Here is a 23,394-nt window from a genome sequence, read left to right as displayed (position 1 = left end):
AGTTAGTCCTATTTTACTAACAGGGATGACAAAAATATAGAGTGACAAACTTAGCAGAGGTTATTCATCGATGCACAGCTTGATTAACCTGCCTGTCATACTGTCTTCTCCCAAGTCATAAGGGACACTGCTCATACAGGAGGAAGCCACTGCATTACTCATTTTCTCTAGAAGTCCAGGAGATAATGTCTTGCATAATATATTGCAAGATTAGTGAGAGGCAATCTTTCATCATACAGTCCAAGCCCATTTATCAGACTTGATTTCACCTACAAATCAATGCAAAGGTTTTTGATTGAAAAAGTTTTTCATAGAAGATAGGATAAGATTTTATTTTCAGACTCTGCCTGGCACCAGAAGAACCAGAAATGGTCTATTCACTACACCACTTCTCAAGAAGTGTAAAACTTTGCCCAGTCATATTTGAATGACCAAAATGTTGAATCTCTCCTAGAAGAAGCCTCTGAACAGGCGGTGTTAACCAGATCAGCTCACTCCTGCATTTTACTAGTGCATTCTTTCCTTTGACTATCTATGCCCACCCTTCTCAGAGGAAAGCTTAAATGCCAGAAGTTTGTGATTACAAGCAGCAATTTAATACAACATCAGCTTGCTGCCAGGAGGAACTTTCCTTTGATATAAACAAGGGATAGTCAGCATGTCTTCAGTCTCCTTTGTTTATTTGAGACTGTTTTTTGCTCTAAAGGCTTTGCTTTGTTTCTTAAAGTTCACAAGAAGATTCCTACAAACCTAAGATTGCTAAATGGAAGTGACAGGACTACAGCATCTTGGCATTAAATATGTTTATTTTAGCAACAAAAAAAAACCCCACCTCATCACCTGTTTTTACAAGAAGGCAGCAGGTATCAACTGCACCATCTGCTCTTGCTCAGTAATCTCTATTTCTGCCTTCGATCCAATTTAAAAGAAAAGTCAATACAGCAGTTCAGTATGAAAATGTGAATGTGCCTTACAGTCCACAGTCTCAGGAGGGTGGGTCACGGAGTGGTTTGGACTTCAGCTCATAGCTTGATTATAATCGTTGCGGGTTTAAATCTGAAGAAAACGTGCACTACTTCTAAGCAATATAAAAGATAAAAGCAGCTGCTAATAGGCCCATTCACTACCCAAGGACCACTATCCACACTGGTATTTATGTTTATATGCATAAAAGGCTTGAACCTTCTGTGATGACACCTATTTTATCCTTGCTTCAAGGCTTCCAATGGACTAAGGTCTGCTATTCCCTCTCCAAAATAATACAATCACAAGATTAGCCCATTTGAGAAGGAAACTTCCTTGGTGGGCCGTGAATTAAGTGGGCCCAGGACACTGACTTCATTTGCTTAAACAATATGTGCGTCAATGAAAGTAATTGTTAAATAAAGAAACCTCCCAGCTATTTTCTTCCAAGTCAACATTCAGAAGTTGTGGTTTAGCACTACCCTCCCTTCCGTGATGCTGTAACGCATTGCAGAGGTTATGAAACTGCCAGCTTGGGTATCATGAGGGTGGAGAGAGTGAGGGGCTAAGGACAGTCTAAAGGAAGCTGACATTTCTAACTTGATGCACATTTTTTCTGCCATGACACCTTTTCCTCCAAGGTTACCCCAGGAATCTGATCAACTGCTGTTATTGTTGGATTCCAGGGAAGAAGGGAGGATGTAAAAGGATTAGGGAAAATGCCTGAGGTCCCAAGGGCACTGTGAAATTTGGATAACTTATGAGATTCACTGGCTTTTCTGCTTTGCAGGATAAAGAAAGCATTTGAGCCATAAATCCTAGGGAAAAGAGAGAGGGAAGCAGCACTTTGTTGTTGTTATCTTAAGGGATGCTCTTACCTTCTCCATCGAAAATAGGCTGGGTTTCCACGGTAGGCGTTGGCTTCGAACCGTCATCTGAATTGAGAGTTAAAAAGAATCGAAAAGAAACTACCATTATTGAGGTAAATACTATCTACTCTCCAGCACTGTTGAATGATTGGGATTTGTACATGGCCCGGCCAAGTCCAGAAGAGAGAGAAGACAGACAGAATGAAAACAGTTTATGCTAACAACAATAACATTTTAAATAGCAAGCATGCATCAAGTACTATCCTTAGACTTAAAAGAAGCCTCCCCCCTCCCTTCCCTCTCCCTCCACAAACCATTGGTGTGCATCCTGGTAGTCTCCCCTTGTTGCACAGGCAGATCAGTGCCTTTTTAGTTTCAGGTGGCTATATATCCCACACAGGTCATTTCCTGACACAGCAGAGGTCTGGAGATTGCTGTCTCACTGTGTCTTTCTCCTTATTCTTTTTTGTTCAAAAGACAAACTCTTCTTCTGAAACTTACCTGTGCAGAACCTGGCACCAGCATTCACTGCAGAGCTGTTAGAAAGGGATGGTCAATAGCAAATCTTATTTCTTACAATGACTGCATCAAGGTGTTCTCTAATTTCAATGTTGTGGCAATGTCTTCTGGTTGTAAAATCATGGAAGAAGAATTTCTCTTACATCAGGTTTTTCATGTGCAAGAATGCTCCATGTCTTCTGACCACAAGTCTTTCATAATTAAAAGCTTCAACTATAAAAGATTCCACAGGAAATAGAAATCTCAATATTTAGAGAGGGACCACAGGGAAGAGTGTTCAGTTTACACTCTGTTTGGCTTAATATGCCTATCCATCATATCTACAGGCCCAGCTTGGATTCAGGCTGAGTCTAAGTTCCTCAGCACTCAGAGGGATATGGCTTTCAAGCCCCAGCTTGGAGCATCTTTACACAGCACTAAAACAGTGGCATAGCATTGAGTGGGGCAAAAACTTGTTGACTGTGGGCAAGCTAAGCTGGAACAAACTGTAGAGGAAAGTGCTTTGTTACATTGTAAGATTAGAAAAGAGAATGTTATTGAGATGTAAACTAAGATGAGATTAGCCTAGAATTGATTTTGTTTTCCTTTTTGGAATACAGTGACTTTTTAAACTTAAAATTTCTAACAATTATTTTTTGCATATGTTATGGACAATGACACTAGGCATCAGCAAAGTTGGCAGTGACCTAAAATGTAAAGTTACACAGCAAAAATCAGTTGGAGGGAGGAGTCCATGCCAGAAAAGCCAGGCTTGCCACCGTCTCCATGACTATCAGATGCACAGGGCAGGCAACATTTGAGAAAGGGTGCATGGGACAGCCCCTCCTAGAGGCAGCAATAACTGCCCTCAGCCTTCCCTTATGTTAGTTCAAAAGTAAGAGACCACTGGAAGGGGAAAGGAAGGGCAGAGATGGAAAACAGCGGCTTGTAGACTATTTTTCCATCCATACCTGTATTTGCAGTTTTATAAAGTGAGTAAAAGCATGAACACCTCTTCCACAGATCATTAATTTTATGTGTTTCCACAGAAAGCAATCTAATTCACAGAAAGCAAAAATATGCTGGTAATTCTATTTCAATCTCAGAGATCCACTGAAGCAAAGGAGGTTGACAGAAACAAGCAAGAGAGACCCTGTTGTCATTTTCCCTCTTCGTCACTGAATTTGGTTTTATCCTTAACTGCAAGCATAGCAAAAAATATTTGGAAGCAAAAATACTTACCATCCCTCAGTCAACTCTTGTTCTGAGTTTTCCTGTTATTGGGTATTACCAGTAACATGCATAAACAGTATTTTTCTTTAAAAGTTTGAGCAATTGATTTCTTGGAAAAAATCCCTGAATTTTGCTTAATTTACAAGGAGAAAGATTTGCCCTTTAAAGAAATATTTGGATAAAAGTATATAGTTGATCTTCATTCTTTTCTCAGAATAGACTGCTCTGCTTCTGCAAGATCCCAGAAACCACGGCTATGGCTTGTTATTTATTTAGGATGACACTTCACACTGTAATGAAGCAGTGAGCAGGATGTAATCAGCATGATTGGCTTCACAGATTCAGAAACCAACCCAAAACTGCAGAAGATAGTTGTAGAACAATGGTAAAGGTGAATAATTCTTAAGTTATACAAAATAGGAAGAGACCTGGCATAAACAAATTACCAGTTTAATAAGTTTTTTCCTATTGTTCTCATGAATGCTTCTGCACCAAATAATTACAGAATTGCTTTTCACATTTAAAGCAGCAACCCAGAAGCCAACAATGGAGAAAAATTAGAAGTGGATCTGAGCCACAGCACTTTATCCAAACCATTATGTGAATTCTGGCAGAACTCAGGATACTTCAGGTTCTGGGGGTTTCTTTTAGGCTTGTGTGTGTGTGTGTGTGAAGAAGAGAGACAGTAGCAACTACAATTTGGGAAATACATTCTTCTTAAAGAAAGATAATTTTGGAGCAGTTTTTGTATGAAGTTAGACCTTAACCTACTGGAGAGTATTAAACAGTGACAGAATGAATGCAGCAAATACACAAAAATACCAAACTAACCTTTGAACTGAGGGGTTTGTTTAAGATCATTTCAGTAAAATGGCTCTGTGAACTGCACAATCATTTCTTCACTGGGTTATTAAGGCCAAATGGTTACTAAAGTCCACATTGTAGCAGCACCCAGAAAGGTCTTGCAAATAGAGGGAAGTATAATTACTCCCCTGATGTTTGAACAAATACAGTTCTTTCATCACACATACAAGAAAAAATGCAATAGACAAGAGCCCTGTAATTACATTCACCATATTTCACAAATCAAAAGCCAGGGATATTTCTGATTATTTTTTTAAAGGTCAGGAGATAGTCACACACAGAAACTGCACTTTATTAAAAACACCATGCTCACTTCCCAGCTGCCAGCTTCTTACTCTGAAACTACCAAATCTATTTCTTAAACCAGAGAATTCTCAGTAGGTCTCAGTGTTTCAAATTATCTTATGGCAAAAAGTTTCACTGCTGTTCCCTCTGAGCAGAAGAACAACCCTAATACTTGTCTCCTCTCATTTGATTTTCCCTTCTCACTCAATACACTGTTCATCACACTGCACATTTGTTCCACTGGCCTGTTTGTTCCTGGTAAACAAGAAATAAATTCTATTTTACATACCTGAGCATTTTGAACAAACATTTCATTTTCCTTAATGAAGCATTTTAAGATAGAACTGAAAACCCAAGCTATTTCAGAGACCTGGGGTCTCTTGTGATACTGTAAGAAACGTACAGGATGTTGTTACTTTGGAGCCAAAGGTAATAAAGTATGTTCATCAGGTACAATCTATTCCTTTCTTCAAAAAGCTATTAAATTCCACACTTTCCAAAAAGGTGTGTAACTGCAGTAGTTCTTTATGCAGAACATGTTACAAACAGAAGAGGCCAACTAAATGCTTCCTAATCCCTCTAGATAGCAACACTTCCAGATTAGGAACTCACGTACTGCAGAACCGTCAAAGATCATTTCCCTTGGTTGCAGAATATTCTCAGAGCCTTGATGAACACTGCATTGTCATGCTTCTCTTCCATGTTTTACAACCCAGCATGAATACCCACTTTCTTTTTCCAAGACAACCACTGAATACAGACAACATCGCTCAACAGAATACCTCCCGATGGGACATGGTTTTAAAGCCATAGAACTCCTTTCCAGTAAGCCTCCCTTTCCAAGGGTACACTTGCAGAAGTTGAACTGATTTTTCTAGCTCAATTGGTGTCAACTTAATAATGTTATTTTTATCTTATCACTGGTAAGAGTGACACAGGCAGGTCCAAACAACTCTCCCTAAGCCATTTTCACATTAAAATACACCATGGCTATAAACCTGAAGCCCACTTGAACTACTACTTTCAGAAGCTCATAAGCTTAAGAACACTTTTTGTTGCATTAGCCTGAAAATATCTCAAACAGGGACAATTACTTGTGTGTCCATATCTGCTCCTAGTGGTGGGCAAGAACTCTTTATGCTCCCACCAGGACTCCCCTCCCCTAGCCTTATCCTCACAGAATATCTAGCAAGCATCCACATCTGGAATGACTGCAGTGTACACTGGGGTTGCAGGACAAGGAGATTCAGTTCATGCAAAAGCCGACTGTTAAAGTGATCTTTTTACTCAGAATGACGGGCACTGAGGCCATAAGCAACTTGAGTTATGTCAGGAGAAATGTAAACTCTGACACAGAAAAAGTATAAATTACTGTGGAAAAAATGTAACTGCTTTCTGCTGCAAATCACTGTTCTTGCCTCAAGCCACCTACTGGAAGCCGGAGAAAGAGGAAAAGTTAGGTGGTAGAATTAACCTCCTATATCACATATTCTACCAACGAAAACATACCCACTGCAAAAGCTATCTGTATACTTACATCGTGGTTAACAGACCAAGATTTATATTCCTCCTAAGCAACCTCATCCTTTGGCACATCACTGACGTTCTCACTGAGAGACTCTGTAAACATTTCTACCATTTTAAAGAGTGCTAGTGCTTATGGGGTCAACCACCCAGGCTTTCCACAAAATCTAGTCTTTTTTGTAAGTCTACAGCTTGAACACCAACAGTTCCCAGACTTTGAGTCAGCCTGATAGAAAAAGAGGATGACAATTTTAAGTGCATGGCTCTGCCCTGGGAGGAGGCAGCCTTTTTCCAGTGTCAAGTGTTTCCTTCCCTTATCATCATCAGATTTTGGGTGAGCCATGACAGGGCACAGCTGAAACTAAATACACAATTTAGAGCACAGACAGTCAGGACAGCCAGCAAATTCTCAGCATGCCCTGTTCGATGCAGCAAAGCCCACCTCTAGTGAGTCTGTCAAACCAACAGGAAGAGAGAAGAGTTTTCCTACGCTTATGCCTAGGACTTCAGCCATACATACACTTTTCTGTGGCTTTATTAACTCTGGTCAGATGCAACAAAGATCTATCAGGTCAACTCAAGCTCCCTGTATCAGTGCAGTTCCTGAATCTTGAAGACACAACTTCACGACTTTGATGCTTCTGTGTATTACCCCCAGGGCTTAGGGGTGCTCTTTTAAGTACTAAAAAAAGACAACAAAACTTGTGTTTGCACTATATGGGGGTCTTACATAAACACATGTCCCTTCCAGTATCATAGGGGTGGAGCAAACTGTTGACTTAATCACAATCCTTCTACACCAAGTGAAACAGTTTCAGCAAGTCATAATTAAAATAGTCTACGCAACTTTTATGCGGAGACATATCTCACCAGTATAAATGCAGAAAGTTAGCACGCATGCCAAAAAAAAGTGAAATTCTTACAGTCCAGCCAAATCACGATAACTTCTTGCCAGGCAGCTGAAATGGAAATGCACCAGTGCAGAGAGACTTCCCTGCCAGGTTTTCACACCCCTTTCCACTTCTATGCATGGAGATCCCACAGCTGTTAAGAAAAAACCCAACTTTTTAAACCAAATCAGCAAAAGCAAGTTCTCAGTCTTTATTGCCTTAATTTAAACAGCAACAATGTGCTCCCTTTAGATATAACAACCCACAAACACTTGGACACGCACCAAAATACAGAAAAGTTTTGTTTAAAAAGGTGAAAATGTGCTGAACACGAAAGGGTTCTGGATGGCTTAAGGAGCTCTTAACTGCAAAGGTTGACTTGCACTGTCACTGCAGTGATTTTTTTTCCCCTTCTACATCAACTATTCTGTATGCCGTACAGACACAGGCAGTGTTTACTTCAACACTGCATTCCAGGCATCATCCAGATAGGAGGAGGAGCCTTCCCCTGCTCCTTCTGGAAGGCATTAGTTCCCCCCACTTCCTCCTCACATCTCCCTCGCAGGTGCATCAGCATGAAAAAAGCCACTCAAGCCCAGAGGACTTTGTGGTCCAATGTAGTCAGTCCATTTGTATGGCAGCACAATTCTTTGCCCTGCAAGAAAGCCTATCCCACGCACAGACAGCTGGAAGTAACTCTGACCCCCATGACACAATTCAAAGCCTCCTCTGTTTGGCTTTTTGATTCCTGATTGACACATTCACTGCCAGGCGGAGATAAATGCTGCTGGGAAGACAATGTTGATCTGCTCTGACTATTCTTGTGAAGGATTTTTTCAGAATAATAAACAAAAAAAACATTGGTGTGCTTAAGTGTCTGAATAGAACTGGAGATAGACAGAGAGAGGACCGGAGTGCTTTACAGAGGCTGGCAAGTCGATTGAAGAGTTAATTGTCTGGGTGTACAATGAGTTTATTCTGACCGAAAACAAAGAGCTCCCTCTTCCTGGGCCTGGTCCTTCAAAAGGAAATGTGTCAAAAGCAGTCTGGAGCAGCACTCTGTATTAATAGCAATGCTCTTGTGTCGGAGATTTGGTGGCTTTAAAACTGGTGAATCCCAAGATCCAGATAGGATCTCTCTAAAATCCAAAGTCCTCATTTACTGCTTAAGTTCTCAAGGTACTTCTACAGCAATTAGCCAAAACAAACCTACCCTCTAACTTCTCATTCTTTGTAGCTTTCAAACAGCTCCTTTTGAAAAATAAAGGCACAGCAAGATATTCCTCTTCAGACACAATGCTGTAGACACCTTCCCAAAATGAAATCCTGTTTTATATTATCCTAATTATGTGTCATTTAACAGGAGTCAGTTTAAACAAAACAAGTGGCCCTGAATGTCTCATACTTGGGAAGATACAGAATCCCAGCCCACATCTGGGCCTGCATTTCAGAGCTTTCACTATAATAGGTCAAACCAACACAATGTCCAAACACACCCCCTGCCTCTGGGAAAGTTCAGATCCAGATTCAGATTTGAACTTTGCACGGTGAACCAAGCCCTATGGTAATTACCACTTAAATACCTGACTCACTTCTCTAAGTTATGCAAACCTTTCTGGGGAGGAAACAAAAAAACCTTCCTAGTACTGCTGCACAGAGGACAATGCAGCTGAAAACTAAGCCATTATACTTTACCACTTTGAAAGCAAAACTCTTACAGATTTTGGTACCCATGCAGAGAGAGACATACATGTTATTCTAGGAACAAGCAGCAGCCATGAAGGCTCAGATAATTAAGCTGAGCTGGCTGTGAACTTTCTAGTGATGTAAATTTGCTTCAGTACTTCTGAAAAGTTGTTGGCTTAGCCCATTGATAGAAATACAACATTCCAAATAACATTTTGCCTCAGGTGTACAGGCATACTTTCAAGCAGAAGACGAAGCAAGAACCTTAAAATAATTAAAGCCAGCATTTAGAGCACTCACCTAATTCAAATTTGAGACCCACCCTTTGCTCTCCTTTTTCTCAAGCTAAGATCCCAACTACAGTGCTATCATCTAATTTGGGAGGACAGCAGGGAGCCACAAGTTTATGTGATCTCTTTTGTTCTGGCGAATAATAAATGAGGGGTTCAAAACCTGGAAACCTGTGAAATAAGATTTCTTGGTTTTCAGCCAGTTTCCCTCCAAATTGTGAGCAGTAAGCCACAATCTTAACCAATTTTGCAGGCTTGGAGTTTTGGACAAGAAGCAGCAGTATCTCTCAAGTAGCCTGAATACAGAAGTACTTCAGAACAAGGAAGCTGCACACAGTCCAGCTGTTTTGAAATTACCTAGAATTTTCAGATCCTTTTTGGGACAAAGTCCAACAGAGAGATGATCTTTTCTATCAAAGCAATTTGTCCACAAGAGATGGGGCAGAGAAGCAGATGATCAGATTTCAGTTTGGTTAACAGAACATTTCTAAGGTCAAATGCAAGGAAGCCTGGATGGAGAAGACCTGTCAATTGTGCACAGGTCAACCTTATGCAGTTTCACAATTTTCAGACTCCACAGACAAATTCCTACATAAATGGCAAAACAAGTCTCTTCAAAGATTCGGAAGTAATGGGAAAATAAATGCCTAAGGCGAGATCTGAACCTTATCTGCTAAAAAGGAGAAGGTAATAAAGATTAGGGTAGTTTGAGACCATCTCCAGTTTAGAGTTGCACAAAAAGATTTATTTTGATCAATGTAGAATCACTCTCGAGCTGTGAAGGCATTGTGCTCCCCGTCCCACCGCCATCTTCGGAGACTTGTTACTCCCACTCTCCTCAACACTCTCTGCAGCAGTTTCATTTATGAAGCTAGACAAAAATCATATGGCATCATATGACCTAGAAATACACCCTGTTGTCATCAGCCCTGACCTACAGAACCAGACCTTACCTCCTTCAGTTATGTCCCTGCCCCAAAGAGAATGGCAACTAGCGTGGCAACGGTTTTAATTGTCTTAAGTAAAAACCTTCAATTCGTTCCCAGAGTGGCTCAAATCGCCAGGAAAAATAAATTAAAAGAAAAAAAAAAAGAGAAAGAGCTTTAAAGAACCTCCTTATCATTCATACAAAGGCTCTTGAGGGAGCTACTAAGATGCAAGCAACATATATTTTTGTTAATGCACCATTTCCACTGTATCAGATTTGACCATTTCTCCCTTTGTACAAAGTTCCTCCCTTCTCGCGTAGGCAAAGTGTCATAATTCTTTGGAAGGAGACATTATTTCCCTGGTATTGATGCATCTTTTCTAGCCTGCTGCTCTTCTTGCCACCCTGCTGAGATAATAATCAAAGAAGTCATTTCTTAATGACTGTATAAACTATGCAATACTTTTATCTTAAAAACAAGCATATTCCCAATCCCGTGGTGTCAGAATTCATCTTCATTTGTATTTTTCATATGCCTCACGAAATCAGCTAGGCAGCAGCAGGGACAACACTAAAATCCCTCTTTGGTCTAGAGTCCATTGGCACCCCTGTACAGCTGGCCTAGAAACGCTACATGTAAATGCCATACGTTTACACGTAAACCTGTTTATTTCACAGCAGATAATTTCAGAACATAGCATTTTGCAGCACACAAGCTGCAAGCCCACCCTCACCAGCCATGTGAGCATGGTTGAAAACGCTACTTCAGCTACTTGTTGAGGAATGAGAAGTGGAGCAAAGCTCAGAGCCCCTGTTCAGTTTCCAGGCTCTGCTTCAGTCATCTATGAAGTTTTCAGACAGGATCGCAGCCCGCCTGTCACAGCAGGCTGACATTTCACAGTTTCCAGCAATGTTCTGCATGGTTAAAGATGAGAACCTGTGACCACCACTGAGTGTGGTTATTTTCCTTACGTACCAGCAGCAATTTCAGTGGCTTAAAAAGCTCAGCTACAACAACACATGGGACAGCTCCCAGAATACCTTCAATCATAAAGAACTCATATAGGCTGCAGAAAGAGGCCCCCTATGGAAGTAAAGAATATTTTTCATTCAGCTGAGTACTTAGCTGCCCTTCAAAAATCTAGTGTCATCCCCCTACTGATATGCGTACCCAAGGAGAAATGGAGGGGTAACTAAAAGAACCAAGGGGACTGGATAGCTTTTGGGACTGATAATAACCCATTGCATCAAAAACTAGCTGTTATCAAAAATCATGACTACCTCATGTTTGCTGAAGAATCATGACAGATTTCCTAAGGGACAATGGCAGCTGGCTGTGGGGATGGCACTCAGTCTCAAAACTGAGTCTCCAAGGCTCATTTTGACCAGCAGATACCTTCACGAGTCAACCGGCGTAGAAAAGCCTTGCTGCCGTCAATGTAACCCAGCAATTATATGGCTGTAAATACAGCAATTCCCTTTTTCTCTAGAGAAAAGGATCAAGGAGATCCTTGCAGGATCAAGGAGAAGAAGAACAGGAATAACCTTATTCTTCAGGGAGACAAACAACCGAAAGGAAAGAAAATATCTGTAATAAACCGTGAAAAAAAGAAGAACCAGGCCCTGCATCTGTATAACAAAAGTTGTATTCAAGTGCATATCAACACAGGTGACAAGCAAATTATTTGGAAAAGGTCACAACCCATAAAAGGAATGTTAGGCCCTCTTGTCCAAGAAGGAGCACTGCTCATAGTAATAAAGGGAGAAAAGGGAGGTGAGTCAGAACAGGCAGTGCGGTACGTGGCTGCTCCAGACAGTCCTGGCACTAAGGTTCATAGGGAAAGTGGAGAGGACAGGCAGAATACAGTAAAACAGAGCAGCAATATTGTAAAGGCTGTGTAATATATAATTATCACAGTCCCCCTTCAGCAAAAGTTGGAGTACACACTATTAGGAATGTTTGTTGGGTTTTTCTCCCAGAGCAAAAACACCTCCAAAGTGTTAGCACTACTTGCACTTGGAGTGAGTGACAAGATCAAGGAATCAGCGACAGCCAGCACTAAGAAAGTTTAAAAATAGATTGAAGGAGAAGAGGAGGAAGAGAGGCTTACTTTTTTTATAGCTTCCTACTTGGTAGAAGAATACATTTTTATCTCACTCTTGAAGCACTGTAAGTATGATAGATACTGTAGGATTTTAAACCACGGTATCTTAATTTTGAACCATCTTCCACTTGGCTTACTGCCTTGAGAGACATTTGAAATAAAACAGGGAGTAAAAAAGTTTCCGCACAAAGAAATATTTCACTTAAGACACCATATCTCATAGCAAGATTTTAGCACTTGACATCGCCCCAGACTTGGAGAGAAGTTTGCAGAAAGCTCTATAGCACTGTCAACAGCTGCCTGATCACAGTCAGCAAAAGCAACAACCACTGTATGACTGTTTAGTTTAGCCCCTCTGGTTTGATTCTACCTAAAATATATCACGTCTTCTTTCAGGAGACTCTGCTTTGACGTGAAGTATTCTCTGTTGGCCCCCCAACACAACCCCACCACCACCTTGACTACCTCTCCTGAAAAGGCTGCTCAGAGTTCACAGTCAACTCCACCTTGCCACTTCTAGGCTGTGTAAGAGGCCAGATACCTGCAGCTGCAGAAAGGAAAATACATCTAAAAAGCCCACAAGGACATTGTGATTCTGATCTTAGACTGCTTTGCTAAATGAAGGAAAAAAAATAATTCTTGTTATGCAAGCTTCATATGAGTAATGATCAGATCCCTAGCTTTGGGAACATTTTAGAAGCTACCTGAAATATATGGTGCCCTGGGGCAAGGGGCATAAAGGGTGTGATTGGAATCTCAGTCTCTCTTCCCTCTCTCCCCAATATCACACATTCCCTTTCACTCCTCTCCTTCCAGCTCTGGTCTCTTCAAGATAAAGACTCTATAAATTCCCCCACATCTTCAATGAACACGGCCTATAAGTGGGGGGTGGAGACGGCAACAAATTTCCCAGATCAATGGCCATTTGAAATTCAGACATATGGCTGAAGCCCTACAGCTGCATGTGTTAATTACCACACGTGTCCCCTGTAAAGCAGTCTGTTAAACACAAAAAGAAAACAGAAGAGAAAAAAGCCTTTCCAAGGGATTAAGTAAATAGTCTAAATTTTTGACCCTGCTCCCCCAGACACATGCCCGCGTATAAGAACACAAGCTCCCTTCCTTTCTCCCGACACCTGCATGCTGAGGAAGCACAAGCCTCCTTCCATCTCCAGCCATGTGCACTGAACCTAGCTCAAAGTGTACTTCCCCCTTCCCCCCCTTCCCAGCCTCTTCTCTCGCCAGCCCCTCTCCCCTTCTCCTTTAGAGGACTAATTCCTGGCTGACAACCAGACTAGTCTTGGGCTTACAATACGCCTTTTCATTTCCTCGCAGGCAAAGAGAATGGATACCTCCTCGCTGCTATGTCTGTATTGCATCTGTGCAAATGAGGGAAAGGGGAAAAAAATCTAACTACATTTTTTTTTTCAATGCTTGTTTCTGCAGGTTTTTTTCCCCCAGGATCATTAAGAATAGAGGTTCAGTGCTTTAGTGAGCAAGCACAACTGTGCTCTCTAACTATATTGCCCCAGCTAGTTCACCCTAGGATCTGAATTTAGTGTAAAGGAGTTTTTGTATTTGATTATGAAGCTGACGGAATAGTTCTTCTATATGAGGGAAGGAATGGGGAACTGAGCAGGCAGGGTAACTGGGTAGTGCTAGAAGGACCTCCAAAGGATCCAATGTGCTTCAGAAGGAAATCTGTGTGTGGAACAAAGCACGTCTCAAAAATGTACACAGGCTACAAGTGACACCACATTCTCAAAATCAAAATATTTTTATTTTAACAGGAGAAAGGTCATTCCTTAGAGTTACAGACCACCAGACATCTACAGACTGACTGTTCAAAGCAAGCCCAAGACAACCGATCTTAAGAACCATCATCATTTAAAGGCACACTTGTGAGCAGCTAACAGTCAAGATGAAACCTGTCAAGTCCTTCCACTTGAAAATCACTTTGCTGCAGCACCTAAAGGTCCCATCAGAATCTGAGCACCAAGCTGAGCACAGTGACATGTAATAAAAGACACAGACACAGCCCAGAGAAATTCAGTCTGTCGGGAAGACTTCTCCCATCCCTAGCCTTTATCAAAGCATTTTGCAATACATCTCCCTTGCTGTCAACATAAAAAAAAAAACCAACCACAAATATTCAGATGAGCGCATGGAGGACAGCTATTGCTCCAGCTAGATCTGTTCTAAAGAAGCTTTAATTCCCACAGGTGCTACCTCAGGAACTGGAACAAACATTGTGCTTGCCTCTCCAGCTTCCCCCTACCTTATTTACAAGCACACATGCTCTGCATGCACTCAAGCTTTCCCATCACAATTCCATAGTTTATCTCTCTTACAGAGAAACCTTGACAGAGCTCACAGGGCAAAGGAGTTGAAAGGAAAGTACTTCCCATCCCTCAACTGAGCCCCTGCACCCAAGACAAAATACATTTCCTGGTGCATTACACTGATTTGAAAGAAAACAACACTAATGTTCCGATGTTTAGATTCTTCTGCAGGACGCAAATTCTCAAAACAGGGTCATGATGTTAGGCTGGTACAAGAAAACAACTTCTAGCTTCACTTATCTGCAAACCCAGAAATTTCTCCAATTTATCCTGAGACTTATTTTTAAGAAACAGCTACAGAAGTCAGGAAGTCTAGGACTATTAATTTCAAAGTTACAGTGATGCCGTTTTAAAGGACCTAGAGGAACACATAGCGTAATTGTATAACATCTCGGCATGCTGATCCAGACACTCAAAGAGCATGGGAAGAATTTTTTTAACAACTCTTTAAAAAAGAAAAGGTGTGGAGGCCACATAGCTAAGAAGTATTTAAACGACAAAAACAACCCACAGACCCCAGAACTATTCCATTTCTCTGCAAGCTGTAATTGGTCAGACACCAGAAATCTGTGTATAGCACATAAACAGTTAATAATGCCTTAACAGATGTTGCTTAATCAATTGTTAGTCTGCTTATTAGATCTACTCACCAGGCTGCTCAATACCATGACCTAATAATTTAAAAACCTTTACAGCTGTCCTTAAGACATTACAGACATAAGTAGTCTGTAGATTGCTATAATGACACTTGTAAACTACAATTTTATTAAGTCATATTATACAGACTAACCTACCGATTAGAACTATTGCTTTATAGATGAAAGCAGAATTCTTGCATTATATCAACAAAATACACTTTAAAACAGTATTTGCCTTCTGCTTAAACTTGCCAATGAAACTTTCTTCAGCCTCAAATTTGATACATATGTTCTGAGAACCACAAAACATGTCTTGATGAAAACTAAACCATTTCAGACAAGTCAGTGATGTGGGGACCCGAAAGGATTGTTTTTAATTCTACTGTTTATGTAGCAAATCAGAGGCTGACTTTTTCTTCTAGACCCTAGTAGTTCAAAAATCTGTTGGAGATACATTTCAGTATTTCTTAGAACATTGTTCTGCTCTAGAAAAGTGATCCAGTACACACAGTATTGTAAAATTACATTCCTCTGTTCTCACAAAAATTGATCACACCTCCCAGTTAAAAGCTGGGTTCTCTCAGTCTTACAAGATCTGCAATAGTGGCAAACTACAATCTTCCATACCTGTGAAATTCCCTTGCTTTTTACAATTGCATTTAACTGGAATTTAATATACAATTTTGTAGATTATGTACAGTATAGGGATAGCACTAGGAACCAGACAGAATTCCAAGTATCTACAAACTGGGAAACCTACTGATTAAAGTAATGGTAGTTTTTACAGAACTGTTTTTATGATGGAGAAGCAAACTTCAATTCTACCACTGAGTTTGCTTGGAAATATAAATATGAGCTAACCAAAATACTATGTGCTACAAATTCCATCTACAGAATTTTTTACTCACAGCCCACTCAGGCCTTTGCAGGAGAGTGTTTTTGTTGCACTAATCTCTCCCAGTTATTTCTCAGTCACCTGAGTTTTTATCCCAGTTTCATGAAAAGCAGCACACATTCACATTTCTCCTGGAGATGATTTCCTGCCCCTTGTTAAATTTTACCAGGATAGACTCAGAAACTGTCACCATCAGTGCATGGCAGGACAAATCAAGGTTTTGCACATCCAGAGGACTTGGAGCATCGATGTAGCACACACACAACAAACCTGTTCCTTTCGGGAAGCAGACTTATTATATATGCATAGCACACTCTGACTTTCCACATAGCTACGCCACACATGCAGCTTTGTCCAGAAGCATCAAATTGTATGTGCACACTTTACATTCACGTGTATATTTTACCCAGAAAAGACCTGACAGAGCATGTCATCCCTGGTCTAGGAATAGGACATGGCAAAGTTGAACAGTTGAGAAAGCAATTTTTGCATGAAAATTCTCTTTCATCCAGACTTATAAACTAATATATTATTTATTTTAAAATAAATACATAACATAAGGGATCCAGAAGAATGGTTTGGGTAGCACTGCAGACCTAGTACCTGCTAATGTTCTGCAAGAAATTAATAACATGCTGTTCACACCCAGAACCATCGCTTGACTTCATACTGCCCCAGTAAACTTGCATTTCTCTCACCTTACTGATAAAGGCCATACAATATTTCTCTATCTTTCCTGTATCCTCCACAAGCTGCTAAAGACATCACAAAGCATTTTCTCTGTATTTATGAGGTTGGAGAGTCAGGAATGACTGGGCACTTGAAGCCTGGTTTGTGTAATAGCACAGCTCTGTTTCAGATTTGATCAGTACTCAGTCGAATCCAGAAAGAACTGGAGAAGGTAAAGACCAAAGACACAGTCTCAGGTTTGGATCACGTTTCAACTTGACATTTTTGTCAAGATATCATCTGTCTTCTGGGATGTACTAACCACTGTGGAGGCAACATGCTCCCTTCCCTGTGAGCAGACAACAGGTGAATTACTGCCAGCTGCACTTGACTTCTTACCACCAGCAGACAAAGCTTCCAAGTCTCCATGTACAAACAGTTCCACTTATTTACATCAGCACAAGCCATCCTCCACTTGGGTTTGCCTGAGGAGAGCGTTTACGCTTTACTGTTCGGTGTAATTACTGACTCAGACTCATGGCTCATTACTGATTCAAATTGCTCAGTCTACTGGCTGCCCAACTAGGCTATTAACATTTTCTAGAGGTAAGACTCTTGGAAACCAGCAGGAAGAGAGCCACAGAATGGGCCAACTTGCCCACAACTGCAGCAGAGAATTTCCCTGCAACGAAGCCTGCCTTTAAGCCCATTTCTTGCAGTTAAACCCACAAAAAGGAACCCAACTCTAGATGTTTACTTGACAGGAATTTTAAGTTGTTCATCTTAGGTTCCTCAAATTGCTTCAGTGTTTTCTTGCAGGCTGCAAACTCATTGGGCAAAGCTTTTTGCAACTCCATACAAGAGGCATGTCAACACAAAACAGCCTAAGTGTAAAACAAGATCAATGCAGGCTTTGCCTTGTGTAAGGCCATCAGAGCTTACATTTCACCAGCATCACTGCATGTCCCAGGTTCAGGGAATTGCAGATGCTGCTGACAGCTTTTGCAATAGGGAAGAAAAACAACAAAACAGGCCTGGAACTTTATGCACTGCAAGATACTTTATGGAAGAAAAGGGGAGTTCATACCACTCAAGACTCTTCATGACTGACACTGACAGTTTATCCAGCCCATATTTACCCTCTATTTGCATCATCTTTTAATCCCAGGTAACAGAACCAAGTTTCCATTCCCGTTTCCTTCATTCAGTTGATTTAAAAATGGTATCAACACCTCTCATGAGCCCAGAACAGTTAACAAGAAATAAGGAACCAGTATCCCCACTTAGATTTTTTCCTCTTCACTCATTTCCAAGCTCTCCATTCTTAGTTCACTCAGTTTCCAGTTCTAAGCAAGACCAAAGGCCTTCATGGAGATAAGCAATGACACAGCTGCTTTTTACATCCCTTACTCTCCTGACCAGTCTAGTTTTTAAAACCCACTTCATGACTGCAAAAGACACTACTCATGTCTGCAACAGGCCGAATCTTTGGCTTTGAGCTGCTAAAGCCCCAGCATTCCTCAGATAAAGAAAATAAGGTTTTGTTTTGTGTTTGCTTGTTTTGTTTCAGACGTGTGGCACAATTTCCCTTTGGCTGGAAAGGAACATTCTGCATTCTTTAGGCAGGGAAGAAATCCAGTCATGTTGGCTCCAAGGATGCTTTTCACTGCTTCTTAAAACATTAACATCCTCCCAGTGGGAGAGAGGGGGGAGATCTAGCCCTCCATGGGACAGCATGCATCTTACAAGTCTCTCAGGCCTTTCAAACTAGGCAGCAACTGCAGTAAATTAGTGCAAGAAGCTCCTTACAAGAAAGGATTGTATAAGGAACAAGCTGGAACAAGGAACAGACAGAAACAGAAATCTGCAGGTTCTGGATATCCTGATCCCACCCAAGAATAACTGACATTCCCTGACAAATGTCCTGGAAACTTGTTCTTCACTTGCAGACTGAATTCAGGACATGATCTGTGTGTGGAGTTTGCAGCTTAGACATATACCACTGTTCTTTCTATGCTGGAGAACCTGGGTTTCCATTACATCTTATACGAACATGCCTCCACACCCCCAGGCCCAGGTCTGCTCTGCTTTCCAGCAACAGAGCGCTTCTCAGATTCAGAACAAATCAATACATCCTATTTTAAAGTTTTAAGTTGGGTGCCAAATTAATGTGATTTAAATTACCTTACAGGGCAAATTGTATGAGTAGATGGTATTGCATCATACAGCAATAGCAGTAATGTAAACATGGCAAACCAGAGCATGGGATTTAAAAATAAAAAGGATTTCTTGCCAGCACTCTTGCCTGTTCTCTGCAAAAAGCTCCACAGAGCCACTTCTGGAACTACATGCCAAGCCACGTAACCATAAAACCATTTCATTTTCTTTTCAGCAGTAGCGAGACAGCCTGTGAGTGGAATAGCATGTTACCTCACATCTTCTTGTGACACCATCATACCTACTGACCCCCACAAATTAGCGCTAAACATGATAGAAAAGAGGCCAAAACATTTGGAGAAAGAGAGTTATTACTGATAACCAGCCTTTTTCTCCTTCCAGCATTAATTTGTCTCTTCTAAAGTAGAGTTAACATGCTAGTAAAATCGTAATTTATTACCCAACAGCTTAAGCCTACCCATCTGCACTGTTTCTAAGGCAGAGCAGCCTCCATCCAAAAAACTGTTTTGCCCTGAAGACTTGAAAGGCATCAGCATTACACAAAGTTTATTAGCTCCATATTTTACATTCCTGTATGAAAGGGACAAAAGAAATAACTTTTGAGAGTCTCAGCTATTCCTTTTCCTCCTGAGAGTGCCTATTCTGTGCCAAATAACGATCTTTGACTCAGAGACCCTCATCCAGAGATGGAAAGAGGAGTCTGCTGTGCAGTGGGAAAAGTCCAAAAGCTCCCGAGTCAGAAGGCAGTTGCCCAAAGTGACATCAGAAGTTTCCAAGATGTGCCTCTACAACAAAGGTCATCGCTAACCCAGCTCCTCCTGGAGCCCTCTGCATCCTGCTCTTTTTGTCTTCTTGCAAAGGGCAATCTTTGCAGAAAGAGCCTGAACACTCAGCTAGAATGGATGGTTATATGCACGCGGGCTAGCCACCAGTCTCTCAGAAAATCCAGACCTCCTGCAACCACCTTCCTTCAAGGAAACCTGTTCTTGTTTCCAGCTTCCTTACAATAGGACCTGATACTAGAATTTTGAATCAAAGTAACTTAAGTCAAGAAAAAACATTGATAAGGAAGCCAAATACATTTTTAGATTAGGCATTCATCACTAGCTGAAAAAATAATGCTAAGTCCATCAAATTTTAAACTAAATTATTTCAGCTTCTAAAAGCCCTCTTGATTTCAAGACCTGTTTAATAATTGCTCACACGTATTCTAACATTATGAAGAAAAATCAACGTGGCTTGTGTGGGGACTTCCAACAGATATGAACAGATTCAGAATTGGAGGGGACAGGAAGTTTACATGATTGCTTGAAGCATACTAGCCCAAAGCGAAATATTTTCCTTTTCCTGACAGCTATTGCATAGGACGTTTTCGCAGCCAGGTGATCAAGTGTACCATTCTTGAAACAGCATGTCACAGGCAGCACTATGGAGAATCACTTTATATTAAAAATTTTAGGTTAATTCATTCTACTTACAGTTCTCTTTTTTGAATGTTCCAAACTCTGAGTTAGTAAATGGAGTGAAGCAGGAAAAACAAGTTTAGATGTTTTCCCCTTTTGCTCCTGTTTCTTATTAAATTCAATGTCAGCTGCTTCCAATTCGAGAAGAACAGACCAGGACTACTCAGTTAGGAAGCCTACAAACAACCTCCACTCAAAAAATAATGCAGATTTCAAGAGCTACTTGATTTGCTTGTACTTCAGGCTAGACTAGCAATGACTGCATTAACAGAATGATAATGTGTTCAGGTGCCACTTACACTTTAATGCACAATTACAGGTTCACATATCCTTATCTAAAATAAGAAGCAGGCTTCAGCATTCAGTTTAACTAAGTGGCTTTCCTTGAATCTTTCTTCTCTCTACTTTTTTCTAAGCTACTATACACAACTAACAGACTGGAGAGCACATATGCTCAAAATGTAACACTGCTCTGAACACAGAAATCTATAATTCCTGCTAAGTCTTTTCAGGATTGGATTGACAGTCCTAGCATGAAAGATGTTTTTCAGATTAAAAGTGTTGGCATGAAGGTAGACATTTCCTGCATTTTGAAGTGCCAGGAATAATTGGTTAGAGAGTTAGCAGTAAAAATCCTGCTTCAGATCTCAAAACAGGAACTTCTCCCAGAAAACAGTCTTCATCCTCACCAGCAGGAGTGAGGATGCATTCAGCACTGTCTTCTTGTAGTAAGGAGACAAACTCAAAAGTTGACTCTGAATGGGAGAGTAGAGGAGAGAAGGCCTAAAGACAAACTTGACTGCTCATCACTACTTCATAGCCACCTCTCCCAAGACTATTTCAATGAATGCAAATCAGAGGACACAGAGACAGGCTACAAATACACAGAGGAGAAGGAAAACGATGACACAACTAGTGCCTCAGGAAAGGCAAGTCCTAAAGAAAGGAGTGTAAAGAAGAAGGGGGACCAATGCCTAATGCACAAGAGTGACGTTTCCAAGCACAGCGACGGTTTAATCCAGTGCTGCTCCAGCTGGCCAGAGGGTTTTATGCTCTGTTAAAAAACACACCTCTTGATTCATATAAAGCCACAACCACGACATCGGCAATCCTGACTCCCAGTGTACTAGTCATATTGATAGCCTTCCTAATCTCAGGGGATTTCACTGAGAAATGCTCAGTAGTTAACTCCAAGGTGAACAAATGTTATTCTGTGCCAGCTGTCCCTTTGGGAAGCTCTGTTTTCACGTACTACATCTCAGCCAACGAGCACAGAGCAGAGCACACCATTTTCTGCTCCATGCAGTGGTGCACGAACAGACTGTCATCTTATTCCTCCTACCAAAGGGGCATAAGCCTCCCACACCAAGCTGGTTAGGAACCCAGGTTCTGAGTTATCTCAAAGGACTTGGCTGGGCAGCTGCTATTACCAAACAAGTTGCTGAAGCACAGGACTCCACTCACCTTTCCTTCCCGAGTTACCCTGGCTTGATGGTTTATCAGTTACTGAACCTAAAGCAGGGGGGAAAGAAAAGAAGACATCTATTTAGATGCTGCATGATCACACAGAACAGGCAATGTCACATTAATACAGTCAACATCTCAACCCATAAAGTGTCCATTTTACTTGCCAACAGCTCAGTTTAGGATTCAGAGTCTGTGGCTTCAACCAACTGGTATAGTGCAAGGAAGTTTTATACATTAAAGGATGTTAAATCAGGATGAGGGTAACCGTGAAATCTTTAGTAGCTGTGTCCAGTGATTTGAAAGAGCTCAACACAGAAGTGTGCTAGTAAGAAACTTGGAAAAAAATTCAAGGACAGGAAGGAAAGATCAAGAAGAGTCACTTCTTTCTTTTGCAAATGTCAGGAAGAACAAATCAAAAACATGTGCGGAGAGTGTGCAGGGAATGCAAGGGGCAGTATCCTAAAGGGAAGGGATTAAGTGGGACAATTTGCAGAAAACAGATTTCAACCAACCCCTGAACATCCCCAGCTGTTTGAAAAGGGACACAGAATAAGATCCAGCCTGTACTTGAACAGAACACTGTTGGTTTCTTTAATATAACTTAGATGTTCACATAATATATATATATATGATTCTGCACTTGTTTCTTCAGTTTGCTGTAGTGCTTCATCACACAGTTTTCCACTAAAACTTGAACTGATAATAAAAGCTTTTTGAACAAATCCATTGCCAAAGCATATAAAAATCTATGACAAGTTTTTTGCCTTTTTTTTTTTTTGGAATAGCTTTATTCCCAGGAAACTGATGCTTCTGTGCACCATTACTAAATAGTTGCAGTGATTACTGATCCTTCAGGAAACATGGATCAAAAGTCACCTCCAAAGGAGACAGCTCTGACAGGCCCAAGAGTCTGGTCAAGACAAACTCTAAACGTAACCTCTATCACCCAGGCACTTTCACTTGCAGAGCAGTTCACAGATTTGCTGCCGAATTACAAGTAGGAAGCACATACCAATATTAGTCGTCATAGACCTAACATTTGTGTCCTACAATACACCATGATTTTATTATCCTAGTAACACAATTTTATAGACAGCTCAAGACTAAATGAACAGATCAGCAGAACTCTAAAACGTGCCCTACCAAAACCATATACTGGGAATGGTGAAAGAAAGTAATATTCTAAGGTTTAAGCCAAATTACTGTAGCATTTCATCTTTCACAAAAACAGGATATTAATCTTATTTTCTTTCCATGTGCCTGTGAAACACCAAGCATCCCCTCAAGCTACATTGACTCACTGGTTCCCAGACAGTTCTCTCACTCAACTCAAACCCTCATGCCCGTCACTATGTTTGCTTATTACCACAAAACATCCTACAGCCAAGAGGATGCTGAATAAGGTGAGAAGGATTTAAAAAACCCAAAAGTTTGGCTGCTGTCATGCTCCCATCTAAAGGGCAAACACTGCAAGGTGTGAGAGAAGAAATACGTCAAACACCAATGGGGTGCAGATGGCAGAGCATGAAGCCAGAGGCAGCAGCAGTGCCTGCATGGCATCACCGAACATATCAGAAACATATTCCCATGATTGCTGTCTTTTTTTT

The 23,394-nt window shown here is 40.9% G+C and overlaps 1 protein-coding gene across 1 annotated transcript in view; it reads right to left on the bottom strand.

The window, feature by feature from the left end:
* Positions 1-23,394, bottom strand: part of SMOC1 (SPARC related modular calcium binding 1) — an 87,841-nt gene that overhangs the window by 44,643 nt on the left and 19,804 nt on the right. The window contains exons 5-6 of the mRNA XM_010077805.1: positions 21,785-21,832; positions 1,842-1,898 (exon numbers count right to left, since the gene is read on the bottom strand). Of these exons, the coding sequence (XP_010076107.1) occupies positions 1,842-1,898; positions 21,785-21,832 (105 nt within the window). The remainder of the gene's footprint in view (positions 1-1,841; positions 1,899-21,784; positions 21,833-23,394) is intronic.

The sequence above is a fragment of the Pterocles gutturalis genome, unplaced genomic scaffold (assembly GCF_000699245.1).
Source record: "Pterocles gutturalis isolate BGI_N339 unplaced genomic scaffold, ASM69924v1 scaffold7458, whole genome shotgun sequence".
NCBI lineage: Eukaryota > Metazoa > Chordata > Aves > Pterocliformes > Pteroclidae > Pterocles > Pterocles gutturalis.
This window is presented reverse-complemented; position numbering and strand designations above follow the sequence as displayed.